Raw genomic sequence first — 13,585 nt, 5'->3', positions numbered from 1 at the left:
TTATAAATAGACAATGAAGTTGAATGTATCAGTCTACTATAGCGAGTTGGACGCTAGTCTAGGTAGCTGAGTAAGCGTGGAGTTGTAATGTTTGTCTACATTCATTTATTAATCTAAATTGTGATTCATTATGAATATTACCGCAGACTATAGGTACACCCAGTTCGCATTGTATAGGGAAAAATAGATATATTCGCGAATTTAAGCTAGGCGATAACAAGGTACCGATACGGCGTGCGGTTTGACACAGCATGGTTCAATAGGACCGCAAAATAGAGTATGAATGGGAAACGCGCATGAAAGCCGTCTGTATATTGAGAAGCAATGTGCAAGTGTAACGGTGACCATTTTATAAATGCGATCTTGCATAATTTAGACGATTTCTCTGTGCATTATTCCAGGTCTACTCGAAAAAATATTTTATAAAGCACTGTACCTGGCTATCTTTTGTAATTCATAGTTCCTCGTCCCTCTGCAAGGAGAGAATGCAACAGGGCGGTAACAACAAAGCATACAATCAGGGAAACATGTCAGGCTCATTTCGTAACCGTTCGAACCAAGGTAAGTAATCCGTCTCTGTCATTAGGCCAATTTTCTTTCTGTTTACTGTTTAGATCGTTTTAACAGTGTTATATACAAGTAGAGTTATTATTACAAACATATAGCTACCTCAATGGTCTCAAACAAGCCTTGGCCTATGTTATAGACATCCTAACGTGACTCTCCATCCTAGACACACACGCTGAAACTACCTCAGGATTCATTAGGTGTTTTGTTATTTACCATACTGCGTTTAAGTAGTTCGCCACACATGAGCAGACACCTCTAAAACAATGTTATGTAGTAGTTCACTCCGATAAACTGACAACCTGAAGAGGTTATTTCATGTACAAGATTTTTCTCTTGCCTCTCGCGGAACCCATCGGATATTTTGCGTCGTAGCTGAATATATATTCATTTTTAATTTTTTATGTACACGTCTGATTTAATATATATTATTGTTCGTGTAGGAAGATTTTGTAGTGGTAATGTTGATGTGATATTGGAAATTTATTGGTGCCCCTTAGATAGAAAGCGTAGTCTTGTTATCGTCTGATGCATGAAAATGTAAGCGAGCAAACTTCAACGGATGATACATTCACCAACTTTAAGGCTCAAATGGTAACGTGTCACATCACGGTGGCCACGGCGGAGGGAGAAGGAACGACCATCGACATTCGCCAGATAACAACAACACTAGCCACAACAACAACAACAACAACAACAATAACAAGTAGGCGACAAATTTAGTTCTACTTCCAACATTTTCAAGCTTTCGAATTTATAATCATATTTACCAAGAACGACAGAGGTTACTGTGCTTAGTCTGTTGCTAGTAGAATTATTTTTCGTTGTTGATTATTTATTTATTATGACATTTTAGTAGTAGTCGTTCCGTTAAAGAAAAGTAGGTCTGCTCGGTCGTAGCATTGTAATGCTTGCATGGGTGAATTTGGCAGAAATACCTTAAGTGTGTACCGAACGTTTCATGGTACCAGCATTCAGTTACGGGCTGTCGTTGTTACTGAGTTTAACACGGTTCCTTGTTGTTTGTTTGTTTGCTCGTTCGTTCGTTCGTTCGTTCGTTCGTTCGTTCGCAGTGGCGGCGGGCGAAGCGAGCGCTATACACACGGGGGTGGCGGGGGTGGAGGAGGCCGGGAGATGAACGGACGAAATTCGCACGGAGGCGGCCACGGTGGTCACGGCGGTGGCAATTATGGCGGTCGTGGAGCGGTGCTGTCACGAGAACAAACGCGACCTCCTCCAGTGCAATCTTCAACGCAGTTCGATTCTCGCAACCACAAAGAGATTGTTGACTTCTTCCAACACAATTTCGATATCATTAAAGATCAAACGCTAAGCGGCTCCGGACACAAATCTAATAGCACTCGAAAGGCGGTATACTATCAACCTCCGCAAGGAACGGCGCGTCCGCCAGCAGTCGCTAGCGAAGCCGGCTTATATTAGCGATCGTTCGACTTATGCACCAATTATCATCAAGTGACAAAGAATATGTACACAACATGAATCGGTCACTCTATACAGAGAGAGAATTGCGAAATACTGGCTATTTTACTTTACTCCTCCTGCTGTTAAAAGCCAATCAATGAAAAGCCCTTAACACTAATCGTCTACGTAGATAGGAAAAAGCAAGCGTCACTAGATAACCAGTGGTTCCATCTTAACCTATCGATCTACCAATGTAATGATGTACTCTGCGGTTTATGTTGTACTAATTTGGATTGCGGCTATTTTGAGCTGCCAGCTGAGCGAGCTCATCATAGTCAGTAATGGATGATGATAACGGTAGGTCTCGCTCCGTGAGGACCGTGTACAGTATTTATTACGACCTATACACGTTCATACTGCTATGAGACCTGGCATGCATGCGCACAGCAGCCACTCGTTGTCAGGCGCATCAATTGGTGATGCAGTAGCGGTATGTGACATCGATACAACCTAGGTAGAAGAATACGATGTGTGACTCTTATCAGTAAAACAGACCGATGTTTATAACCGAAGTCATCACATTACAGAACGAAGACAACCTGACGATAATCGGTTGTAATGAGTAATAAAATGGTGTGGAAAGTAATGGACGGGAATGAAGACGAACTTTTATACAGCTCATTGATGCACCACTATGGTAATGGCCTTTTACTGACGCATTTAAGTTTCTAGACACTCGAGACTCACTGCATACCGTTTGTTGACAGGTACCATTGAACACAAGGACAAGTAGTTAGAATATACGATATATGAGGACCCGAATGAAAAAAGGCATCGTTTCAACAACTAGGACCTCTTATTTTGCAAGTTTGCTGTTGACGATACTGCTACTGATGATGACGTTGTGCGATTTAATGCATATCGCGATTTGATAATTTGGTAGGAAGATCAATACTCTCCGGTGTGTTTTTGTTGATGTACTTGTTCATCCACATGATTTTCCTTTACCTTTTATTTTGCCTGATTTCGGCTAAGTGAATTCTCCTTGCTATAGGACATTTCTGAATATCCATCAGTAAGAAAGGTGGCAAGTACTCGTCTATGGTGAGCCTACAATTCGCTGTTACCCATCCTTTCGCTCGTGAATCTCACAATAGTATTAGATCCCGATGCGCGACTAGGTATTTCTGCTTCTGATTGCGTAACAACGAAGAAAAAAAGTCACGGCATTCTGTCATACTGTCACTGCTATAATTAAATGAATTCGCCCAGTTGATGATATTCATACGGTCGTCAGGAGCGCAGTGCTCGAGCAATAAAAAGGCTATTGAAACAAATTCGAATGCACAATATAACAACGGTACCTATGAGTGTATGATTCATAACTGATCATTGTAGTATTCAGGCATATCGTTATGCTTATGACCTACATCGACCCTTCTGGAAAGATTTAGCGAGTCTGACAAAAACTGCCAAAGAAAAATACCGAAAACAGTTTACGAACATTCGAGGAAGATCAAACGGTTCTGCATTTCTGGTCTAAGTAGATCCCGTGATGATTTGCTGCCTCGAGAATAGGATACGGATGATGAAGGACAGCGCGCAGTTGTGGATTGAGTGTTAACACATTTATCACTTCGTTCAAGTTCATGCATTACCCGATCGCTGCCAAATCAGCGGATAATCGCTGCCAACGAAAAAAAGCCTGATTGGCGTTATGGATTTCCCTAATACTGTGATCATCATCGCTTTCCGATGCATAATTCCGAAAAGGTCACAGCTTAGGGTTCTCGCTGTGAAGATAATTTTTCGAAAAAAATTCTATTCAAACATTTCTGCTCGTTTTTATCCTTTCTGCGTTGTCGTACAATTTGAACATTACGCGTCATGTTAGTATTGCTGACGCCTCATCAATGAATACCGACTGCGGTTGAACGAATGGTGTGTCCTGTGACTGCTAAGGAAAACAGAATGCAAAAAATCATTCGAGTTTCACTTATTGTTTATCATTATTATAGTTAATTAAAGCTATTATATGAGTGATGATATGATTTATCCATTTCTCAAAACGGACTACGATGGTGACACAAATGTCGAAAGTGATACCACGCCTACGCATCTAACATCTACGGTCTATTATTTTGTGTAACTAATATTACTACGAGGTACTGACGACAAGAGTGAAGATCCCAGTGTCGTTTTTACAATGTGCGCCTAAATGCGCGGTGTGTATAATAGCCTATGTCAAGAGACAGACGAAAGATTAGAAACTTCGAATGGAACATACAAAACATTTATAAGTTAACTTTATCATACTACTGCTACTGCTGATACTTATGTGCTGCACGAAAATATACCGAACATGTATGAAGGGTTCTACCTATTCAAGAAAGTGTATGTAAGTTGGAGTACATTGGACATAACCGATACCTAGAAATCTACCCAAGCCAGCAAATTAATGTGTGATTAGCTAAAGATGTCTCCATACCAATTACTAGCGATTTACTTATCTTGAAATATATGAATGTATGTATATGCAAGCCGTTGTGTGTAAAACTATGTAAAATGATATATATTTTCATAGTATTTGATCTAAGTGCTTACACTTGTTCAAAAGAAGACCTTCCGGTGTTGTAACTATACTGTATAGGTGATATAAATTGATGCTAAGTTTAGATTATTGAATATGCGGATCATATCATGATTACAATGATTATATTTACTAGATAGTTGTTTTAAAAAAGCTTTGTTTCTTCGAACCTTCGGTAGAGTGAAAATCAATAACCAACTGTACTCACGCCCCGACAAGCCCGTGTATACATGCGTCGGGATGTCCTTAGTTGTTATTACAACTCCAAACCTTAAAATGATGATAATGGTCTGGAGTGAACGTGCAAAAAGGCATCACGAAATTCAATGAATGTTACATAACTTACATGAATTTTTCGATTGGACAGTGCATCTGCTAGATTTTATCTTGTACTATAGAGATGTTTTCTGTTGAATGTTATATTGATATATTTGATTTGACGTTGTCTTTTTTTGTTCAGTAGTATTTTTGATCTCGTTTTTATTACTTCGTCTTCGAGTAAAACTATGCAGAATAGGGTTTAATTTTTAAAGCATACTGCGGAAATTTCGTAAGCGAAAAGTCGGCATAACGACAAATTATACTGCCGAAAATTTCGAATGTTTTTGACACACATGGATGCGATATTGCGATTTACCATCTTTGTTCTTCAATTCCGATTCAGCCGCTTTTAAAAGGTCTTGTTAGTTACCAGTTTAAGCGAAAAACTAATTTTGCCTGAACTAATATATTTCCCACAGCCTTCGGAATCAAGGGTGTTGAGAGGGCCTCGGCTTGATTAAACCTGACCCGTGTATTCTACCTTAAATTTACTAACTTCCAACTTTCGGATTTTTTTTGCAACGAACGTTTTAGGTACAGAATGTAAAATAGTTTTAGTGATTCATTCCAAAAACATTTTGCATCTCTAAATGCTGCTGCTGCTGCTGCTGCTGCTACTACTACGAGATAATGGGGCTTTTGTAGATCAAAATGAATCAGTAGTCATTATGATTATTAGTAGGTCAGTTGTGCCGTCTATAGTATTTACAATGTAGCAAATACTAGACAACTGTATCTACCATATATGACCTACTTCAACAAAGCAACAAGGAAACAAAGATTGGTGACCTGCTTTGATATATTCACGCCACGGTCATGTACACGTCTGCGAGTGAGTGACTGACTGACTGACTGACTGACTGACTGACTAATTACTATACTAGATAAATGAATGGATAATAGAAATCAAATAGTCATGCATGTTCTTACTTTTCTAGTCTCCATTCAATATTGAACTTGATTTATGTGGGCCTTTTTGGAGCGGCCCTTCTGTAACGCTGTGTAAATAAATATACGATTAATAAACACACACACACACACACACACACACACAAACATATATATATATATATATATATATATATATATATACGAAACAATGGACACAAACAGCATACTCCTTGCAGATTGCTCCTGCAGTAGCGGTTTATACGTCAACATCATAACGTACTAAACTATATCGTCGAGAGTATAATTATTACAAACGTGCTCGGCGATGTTATTGTCAGTGGGCCTGAAATGCATTTGATCGCTGCACCCTTTCACTCTCGTCTCGTTTAGTACATGATAAAAAATAATCTCATTCATGTTTATCTTTTACTACGATCATGAAATATACCATTATAACTCGATAGTAGTATTTGATGTAACCAGCTGCGCACCCGTTATCAGTGGCGCTCCTCAAAGTTCGTCTTTTCCTTAGCATTTTCGTACAGCCTGTGGAAGGCTCACGTAGAATCCCCTATTCCACTTTAGATTTTCATTCATTCGCCTTAACAAACAACAAAAAAGTACGACCATCACCACTACTGCTATTGAATATGAAGGACCTTTAACAAGTGAAGTGCTAACAGTATACAAAAGTGCAATGTGTTTACGTGTTACTATTACATACATATCCCGTTGCCATATTTTATTAGCTGTGTGGGTGTGTACGTACCGTGCCGTTTCGCTCTCTGGTTAAAGAAAAGCTATAAACAATGAGGGTACGAACCGATAATGAGCGGCCTGTGTGCGGAGCAATCTTGTGTGCGTGCGGCTGTTTGTATATCTGTCTGCCTGTGTGTCTTCTCTTTTTTTTTTTTCTTTGTAAATTCTGCTGTGTGCTTGTGTGGCACGTTCGTGCGGTAGATTCTGTGAGTTCTGCCGTGGGCAGTGTGCACGAGTCGCCATCACCATCCACCTAGGTGCGTAACCGACGCCTAGTTGAATTCTCTCATCCATCCGTAGTAGCATACTTCATCACAAACGGTGTACTCTTAGAGACTGATGGAGCGGAAGTTAGCACCACTCCATAATTTACTATTCGTACTTGTAGCTCGTGATCTAAACTGGACAATACATCTACGACGCGTTCAATACAAATGCGTCATGCGCGTACCTTTTTGAAAACACTACGTAATAATAAAGGAAAGAAACAAATTTAGTTATAATACCACGCAAAACAGCTAATTTTTTGTCACATCTCTGTCTAGTTAGTAAAACGGCAGTAAATAGAGAAATGGCAATGAGCGGCTATACCGTGGGGCACGTGTGTACCTGCCCTTTAACATGCAGAAACAACTCTTTCATCAATCAATCAATCAATGGGATCAACTTAGGCCATATTAAATCTGTTTGTTTCTGAAGTCATTTGGCAAAAATGCTATTTCTCCTTGATATATGACCTACGAAATTGCATTGTTTTTTTTTGAGTATTTGGATGTCTTTCACTAAATGAGGACATCACATTTCACAACAACATAATCAGGCTCAGTATAAATTCGCTTTTCGGAGCAATACTGTTTTTTAATTTAAACGAAGTAAATTGCCTATGACGTTTTGCCCTTTGAATGATAACACATTTTTCCGCTGTCGCGAAGTCTAGGTCTATGAAGTCTCGAAAGAGAGTTTCTGTATAGTGAAACGCGAACATTGTTTGAGAAGAAAGCGTCGAGATTTTGAGAACAAATAATAATCGATAAGAAAAATGTCTGACGAGCACGATAGATGACAGAAGGCTTCTAGCTAGTAACTATTGTCATTGTGTTTAGTGCAACTTAAGCGCCAGTGTGAAAAAAGAATTGTTTGCTTTTATTTACTAGTCTTGTTTGCTTAATGCGCACTTTCCATCGTCGCATTTAATGGCTAACAGAACTTGTGTACCTCAAACGTAAGGGATCAACCTGGACTACCTGGGATCTACCTGGAAGACGGATGACGTGTGCGCTAGACCATTGAACAGGCATTTGAAAGCAACGCAACCGTGCGTTTCCGTCGAGTTCAATTGGATTAACTCATTGTTATAAAATCAGTTTTTCATAAGGAGGGTAACTAAGGTGTTTTTTGTATACACTAAACTTCGAAGTTAACAACATTTCACACGACGTAATATTTTTTCCCAAACGGTTTCTATTAAATAGGTCTTTGGAAAAAGTCTATAGTTAGACATACGTCATGTCTCAAACATGTGAACATCTACACTTTGACCTTCTATTTAAGAATTGTGGCAGCTATTATTATTAAGATAGTGTGAGCTAGTCGGGTAAAGGTTGTGTTCATTCTGGATAAGAATGCCGGCTGCGGTTTATTGATTAGGTCATATGATTTTTATGGGCATTATGTATCGAAAGCATTACTTGAGGAGTTTTGGCCGTCACCCGTTCTTATTTTAAACCACTGGCCGGGTCTGGCATTGCTCATCGATGCGCAATTTGCATAGATAGCTTTTTAAAGATCAACACCTTGCTTAGCTTTAACGGTAAGTCGTGATCAACGGATACGACACAACACCTATATTCATCTCCAGTTTCCGTAAAACAAACACCTTACAACGCGTCTCGATTGAGCCAGGTTTTTTAACCCAAGGCTTCCTAGGCTCTTTTCTAAAGAAGTGTTTCTAGCCGAACACTATTATGGCTTCCAGCGTCTATGCAGCCGCACTTCGACGATTTTTGTTTTCATGATAAGAATCGTGCTGCTACTAGTCGATACTTCATTCGGGATAGAAGTTTGACCATTCTAACAGAATGGTCAGTACCCACTTTAGCAAAGTGGGTACTTCAATATACGTTCCCTAAAACCACCTTTGAGTTCGTTTCGCCCGATTTCGAGGCTACTGTTGTGTAAAGAAACATGATCTTTGTGAACCATTTTTGTCCTCTTCTAAGGAGAAAAAAGAAATCAGAAAATTGTAAACGTACAATTATCGATCCTACGCTCAAACTCCAGCTTTGATGGGCTAATCTACATAGATTAGAGTTTAACCGACACCGCACCTTATCACTGGCCTAATCGGCCACAAACCAGTACGTTTGATAGGGCGTCCGGTACCTATAATCTTATATATCATCTTTTTTTTTGCAGGTCAGTGATCCTTTAATACCGAGAAACAGCTCCAAGGTACGAGTACCGTAGTCATTAACTGAGGTGTTCATCTTAACCAGTCAAACTCCGCATAAATAGCAATTATTAAGTTATTTACCAGTTGTATACGTTGAGCGGTATGAAAAATGGTGTACACATTTACAACAGTGTATCATGCTTTACATCTACAGCATGCACAAGAGCTTTCCTCTAGTATCAATAATCACAGGTTGATCCACTGGTTGGTATGGCAAATGCGATGACTTAAAGAGGTATATAGTTTTTACTGTTCACTAATGATGGCTATAGTTCAACTGATTCCCTTTTATTGCACGGGAAAAAGCCTAATTATAACAGAGCACATGTGTTATAATAATTACCGTCGCATAGTTACCATATAACGTTAAAGGTCATACGTAATAAAAGTGACACATCGATCGCTATTGATTTCAAAGAACAGTTTGCCGTAAGCAAACGGAACAACTAAGTAATATTTTTGTCTTTTTGGCTGTGTTTGAAAGCTCGAGACATCCGGTATCCGCTCTCCGTTTCCCTCATAGGCCGTTCTTGCGGATTCTCCGCTGGCAACGCCTACTTTTGCTCACTATTCGGCTGGTGGAGGGCCTGTAAACTCTCTCCTGATAGGGCCGTTTCTAGTAAATCCGTAACTGCCAAAACATCTGAATTTTCTTTTAAAACAGTGCTTCTTTTTTGAATTTTATTAGATTTTTGGGTTCGAATCGTAGATAGAGCCCGCATCGGAGCTTTCGATGGGTGTTCGTCAATGTTTGAATGGTGCCCATGCCCAGACAATCTGAGTCTCCATGTGAGTGTGTGTGTGTGGGTGTGTGTGTCTATGTATGTGTGAGTGACCTTCATCGCACATTTCCATAAGCTCTTGTTTTCCTAGTGATCACTGATATTTTAGTTTGCAATTTATTGATGTCTAAGCTGATTCAAAGCTAATCATGCCAATGCCTCAGGCTTTTTTTTATTATTAATAGATGAGCAGAAAAAGATTGTCAACAACACGGTCAAGGGCAAAAGTCGAACTACATGGGGCCATATATTTAAAAGATACTTACTCTTTACGTAAACGTATCCACTCAAGCAAGCAGATAAATGATAGAAACACTTTCGGCTCGATCAGTAGCTTCGTTCTGTGACGATTTGACATAGCGGGAATGTAATCTTCCCTCCGATCGATGCAAAAAAACAAACGGCAATATTAATCAACCCTGGTCCTCAATGATAGCTATAAACTCTCAGTTCGCACAAAATAATTGTAAAGATTCGAGTAACAGTCATTAAAAATTGTAACGTAATTTTAGGCGTGATTAAAACATAATTATTCAAGGGAACTAAAAACGAGCAAATAGGGTGGCTGGTTCTTTATTTGTTAATATTTTGCAATGACTCGCAAATACGAAGGTAAATGTTTAGTTAAAAAAATCCGTTTTTTTTTCCATAGCTGACTCGTAGCTGTCCCTTCAACGAACAACCTTGGCACTACACTGAACACCGTTAAAAATCTAAAGGAAGAGGTTTGTTAGAATCTGATTGTTTGCGGACTACATTGAAATTCTTAAGCGATCATTATAAAAAAAACCAATGATTAATACTATAAATTTTTTAGAAAACATAATAAGGAATTTTCACTCTTATCCTTAATGAGGTAGCTACTGGCCAAAATGGACGATCTGTCACCGAATAGTCATTGTATACTCAGTCTGAATAACTGTCAAGGTCAGAAAAATTGGCCCGTCAGCGATTTGACCTATCATTTCCTTTCGGAGATCCTTTTCGAGAAACGAAGGTTGTTTTTCATTTCTAACCTAAAATCGGTCTTCATGCCTTACACCACATGAAAAGTAAGAAGGCAAGACGCAGCATAATAAATAAAGAAACGCTCCGGAGAAAGATAACGTTGTCGAGTATAAGTAACTTGTCGTTTTCTCTATTCGAATCGGTTAAAATCTGCTTAATTAACATAATTTCATACACAATGTATAGTAGTAAGGAAGACGTTATGCTGTAGTGCCCGCACCAGTTAATGAATACTCGTATACTAACAATGAAATATTAATACCTTCTAGAATGGCGTCAAAAAAATCCATATGAGAAACATTTAAGCAGGTGTGAGTGTACAGGTAGCATGTAAAAAATCATTTTTGTTATGGTTATAGGAAACTACGAGCAAGTCACACTAATAAAAACAATTAAATAATATGGACCTCGTATTTTAAAAATGCCCGTGTAGTTTAGCTAAGAATAAACAAGGTCCTAGCTAGCGCATGGGATTCTAACTGTATGAAAAGAAATCGTTTGGGGGCTTTTTTGTGGAATATTGCATACCTGTGTATTGCATAGCTTCGCCTCTCGTACATTCGACCGATGACTAACATCATTGTTTACTATAAACGAAAGACTATTATTGTATTAGAAATAAATAAACATATATGCAACTTTTCGGCTGATGGTTCAGTTCATATAGATAAAGAAGGCTGTCTGATAGCGCAGTGGGTGACGTGCTTGCCTCCTAACGGTTGGTACATGCAGTGGTCTAGAACATACTTCCTTTTGTGTTTGAAGCCATTTTTCTAAAGTTATGTCTAATGGCTTAAGTGCCAGACATATAACAGGAAAACATAGATAGAGACCGTGTAGTTGTGGACACATGCTTAATTGGTACTTGAGGTTGTAGGCAATGAACCGGCAGGCATCGATTTGTCTCACCTAGACTCGTTGCACTCTTGACTTACATCTACTTGTAAGGACTAATCTGTACTAGTTTCGAAATATGCAAATCTGAGACAGATTGAAGTCTAAAACCATTTCATAATTTATGTTATAGTACGACCTAACGATGCTCTTTCTTCTATCGTTCCGTTGATCTAAAGGCATACCACAGATTTTATCCGCAAAGAAAATGGACATTTTGCTTTCATTTTTGTTTTCAAGTCCTTGAATTGGCCAGCTTCTTCAGGCTGATGTCCAAATCGATATAATGTTGATAGAGCTGTTAAATACCCATAATAGTTAAACAACAGGTTTATCCTGGATATTTTCAATTATCAGATACTTTGTATTGTTATTGTTTGAAACTCTTTTCCTATAAATAACATTTTCCTATAAATAACATATTTATCGTAAAGCATTTTAAAATAATCACACTAAAAACTTGAGAACGAGACAGAATGGCACCGTATTTCTAAAGTTGTCACTGATTTATCTATTATATGATTATGCCGTGTAAATAGTTTCTCTCTGGTTGAATTATGATAAGTAATTTGTTACTTATAGTTCAACGAAAGAGTACCGCTCTGAGAAGTGCCAGTACTGCGTTTTTTTACAATGGTGAACTTTATAGAATTAATGCAGATCAGTAATTTCAGAGAAGTTTGCTCTTCGATAACTATATAATATGCAGCGACTTTTTGCATATGTAGAAAGAGCGTAAGGTTTGACTCAAAATGCAACATAAGTCATGCTTGTAGTATTCATAAGCTGTTTGCCGAACGCAAACGCCTTTTGTGCTTACCGCATCGATAGTTTTGTCTTGCTTGACCGCGTGGATTTGGCAATCCACCAACAATTTATGAAGAGAAAACAAAGTCAACAAAATTATGTATGACGAGAATCGAAAAACCCCTCGAAAATTAAACTCATCAAAGACAAGAGACGACTTGGTTCAACTAAAAACAAGTACACGTGCAAATCAGGACCAATCACCACAGAATTCTAATCCTATCGAGGATGCTTGGTCGGAAGGTCCCGCGAACCGTCTTCATGGAGGCAAAGGTAAGTCAGAACTAAAACAACTCAACAGATAAAAATACTTTGAACCGGTGATATTAGGTCACCTAACTGTTCAGCGACGACTGAAAGTCTGGTTTCAGGTGTCGTGTCCTGGTGGGCCCGCACCTTTCTTTTCCTATTCGCCAGTGTCTTTAATTTCACATGAAATAATTATATATTGCGTCTTTAATACCACGGCGGTATTTCAGCAGGTGAACAGGTCGATGAACTTCATGATGATTGCCGTACACAAGAGCATGTAAATTCCCTGCATTATAACTACCTTGTTGCGCTTATCGCGTTGCCCTGTTGCGTCAGTCCCGTTATCCTTGTGTTGAAATACTGAAGTAACATGGCTGCTTGCTGGTACGATTGACGAATTACTCACTGCCGGTTGTCGAGTATCCTATCGCAGATAACACATTGCCCTACAGTACATATATTGCGCTTTTTTTTTAAATAATAACGATGTTAAATGATTATCATATAAGAAGAGAAAACCTTTTTTTATTATTATTATTATTATGCTTTTTTTTATTATCCTGTTTTCTAGGGCCTGACTTCAACATTTCGTTGCAATTGTCCAGTCAAAACGCGTTCCTTTTTCCAACTTAAAACCTACTATTAATCTAACCGTTATTAGGTCGACGCTGTTATTCAATGGTTGGGTACAGTCAGCCTAACTTATATCAGTTAAGATTAATAAATACGCCTGTATTGAGTAAAGGGGGCATTCCGTAATCACTATTACATTAGTTTGATACATCAAATGTATTATTCGTACTGATAATTTTTTTATGGATATATTCCCATTAGACTAAT

General features: G+C 38.6%; 2 protein-coding genes and 1 long non-coding RNA gene across 10 annotated transcripts in view; 2 read left to right on the top strand and 1 right to left on the bottom strand.

Moving 5' to 3' along the window:
- LOC111253077 (uncharacterized) overlaps window positions 1–5,014 on the top strand; it is an 8,694-nt gene extending 3,680 nt beyond the window's left edge. For 3 of the 5 annotated variants that reach the window (XM_022811983.2, XM_086992637.1, XM_022811984.2), the window contains 3 exons: window positions 402–561; window positions 1,153–1,273; window positions 1,641–5,014. In XM_022811983.2, coding sequence (XP_022667718.1) covers window positions 486–561; window positions 1,153–1,273; window positions 1,641–2,007 — 564 coding nt within the window. In that variant the 5' untranslated portion in view covers window positions 402–485 and the 3' untranslated portion in view covers window positions 2,008–5,014. Of the gene's footprint in view, window positions 1–9; window positions 562–1,152; window positions 1,274–1,640 lie in introns of those variants that run through there. The other 2 variants (XM_022811988.2, XM_022811989.2) reach the window with 2 other exon arrangements.
- A 5,018-nt stretch (window positions 5,015–10,032) lies between these two features.
- Window positions 10,033–11,789, bottom strand: LOC147754729 (uncharacterized). Its single transcript, XR_015330034.1, has 3 exons — window positions 11,702–11,789; window positions 11,321–11,379; window positions 10,033–10,156 (listed from the first exon to the last, which is right to left on the bottom strand). It is a non-coding gene; the product is annotated as an uncharacterized LOC147754729 (long non-coding RNA).
- LOC111252571 (uncharacterized) overlaps window positions 10,150–13,585 on the top strand; it is a 7,679-nt gene continuing 4,243 nt past the window's right edge. Inside the window, exons 1-2 of one of the 4 annotated variants that reach the window (XM_086992622.1) lie at window positions 12,642–12,766; window positions 12,973–13,129. Coding sequence is in view for 1 of the 4 variants with exons in the window: in XM_022810720.2 (XP_022666455.2) it covers window positions 12,592–12,766 (175 nt within the window). In the remaining 3 variants the exon portion in view is untranslated. Of the gene's footprint in view, window positions 12,767–12,972; window positions 13,130–13,585 lie in introns of all 4 variants that reach the window. The other 3 variants (XM_086992623.1, XM_022810720.2, XM_086992621.1) reach the window with 3 other exon arrangements.

The sequence above is a fragment of the Varroa destructor genome, unplaced genomic scaffold (genome assembly GCF_002443255.2).
Source record: "Varroa destructor unplaced genomic scaffold, Vdes_3.0 BEIS01000006.1, whole genome shotgun sequence".
NCBI lineage: Eukaryota > Metazoa > Arthropoda > Arachnida > Mesostigmata > Varroidae > Varroa > Varroa destructor.
The sequence above is the reverse complement of the archived record's forward strand: the minus strand, read 5'-3'. Positions and strand labels throughout refer to the sequence as shown.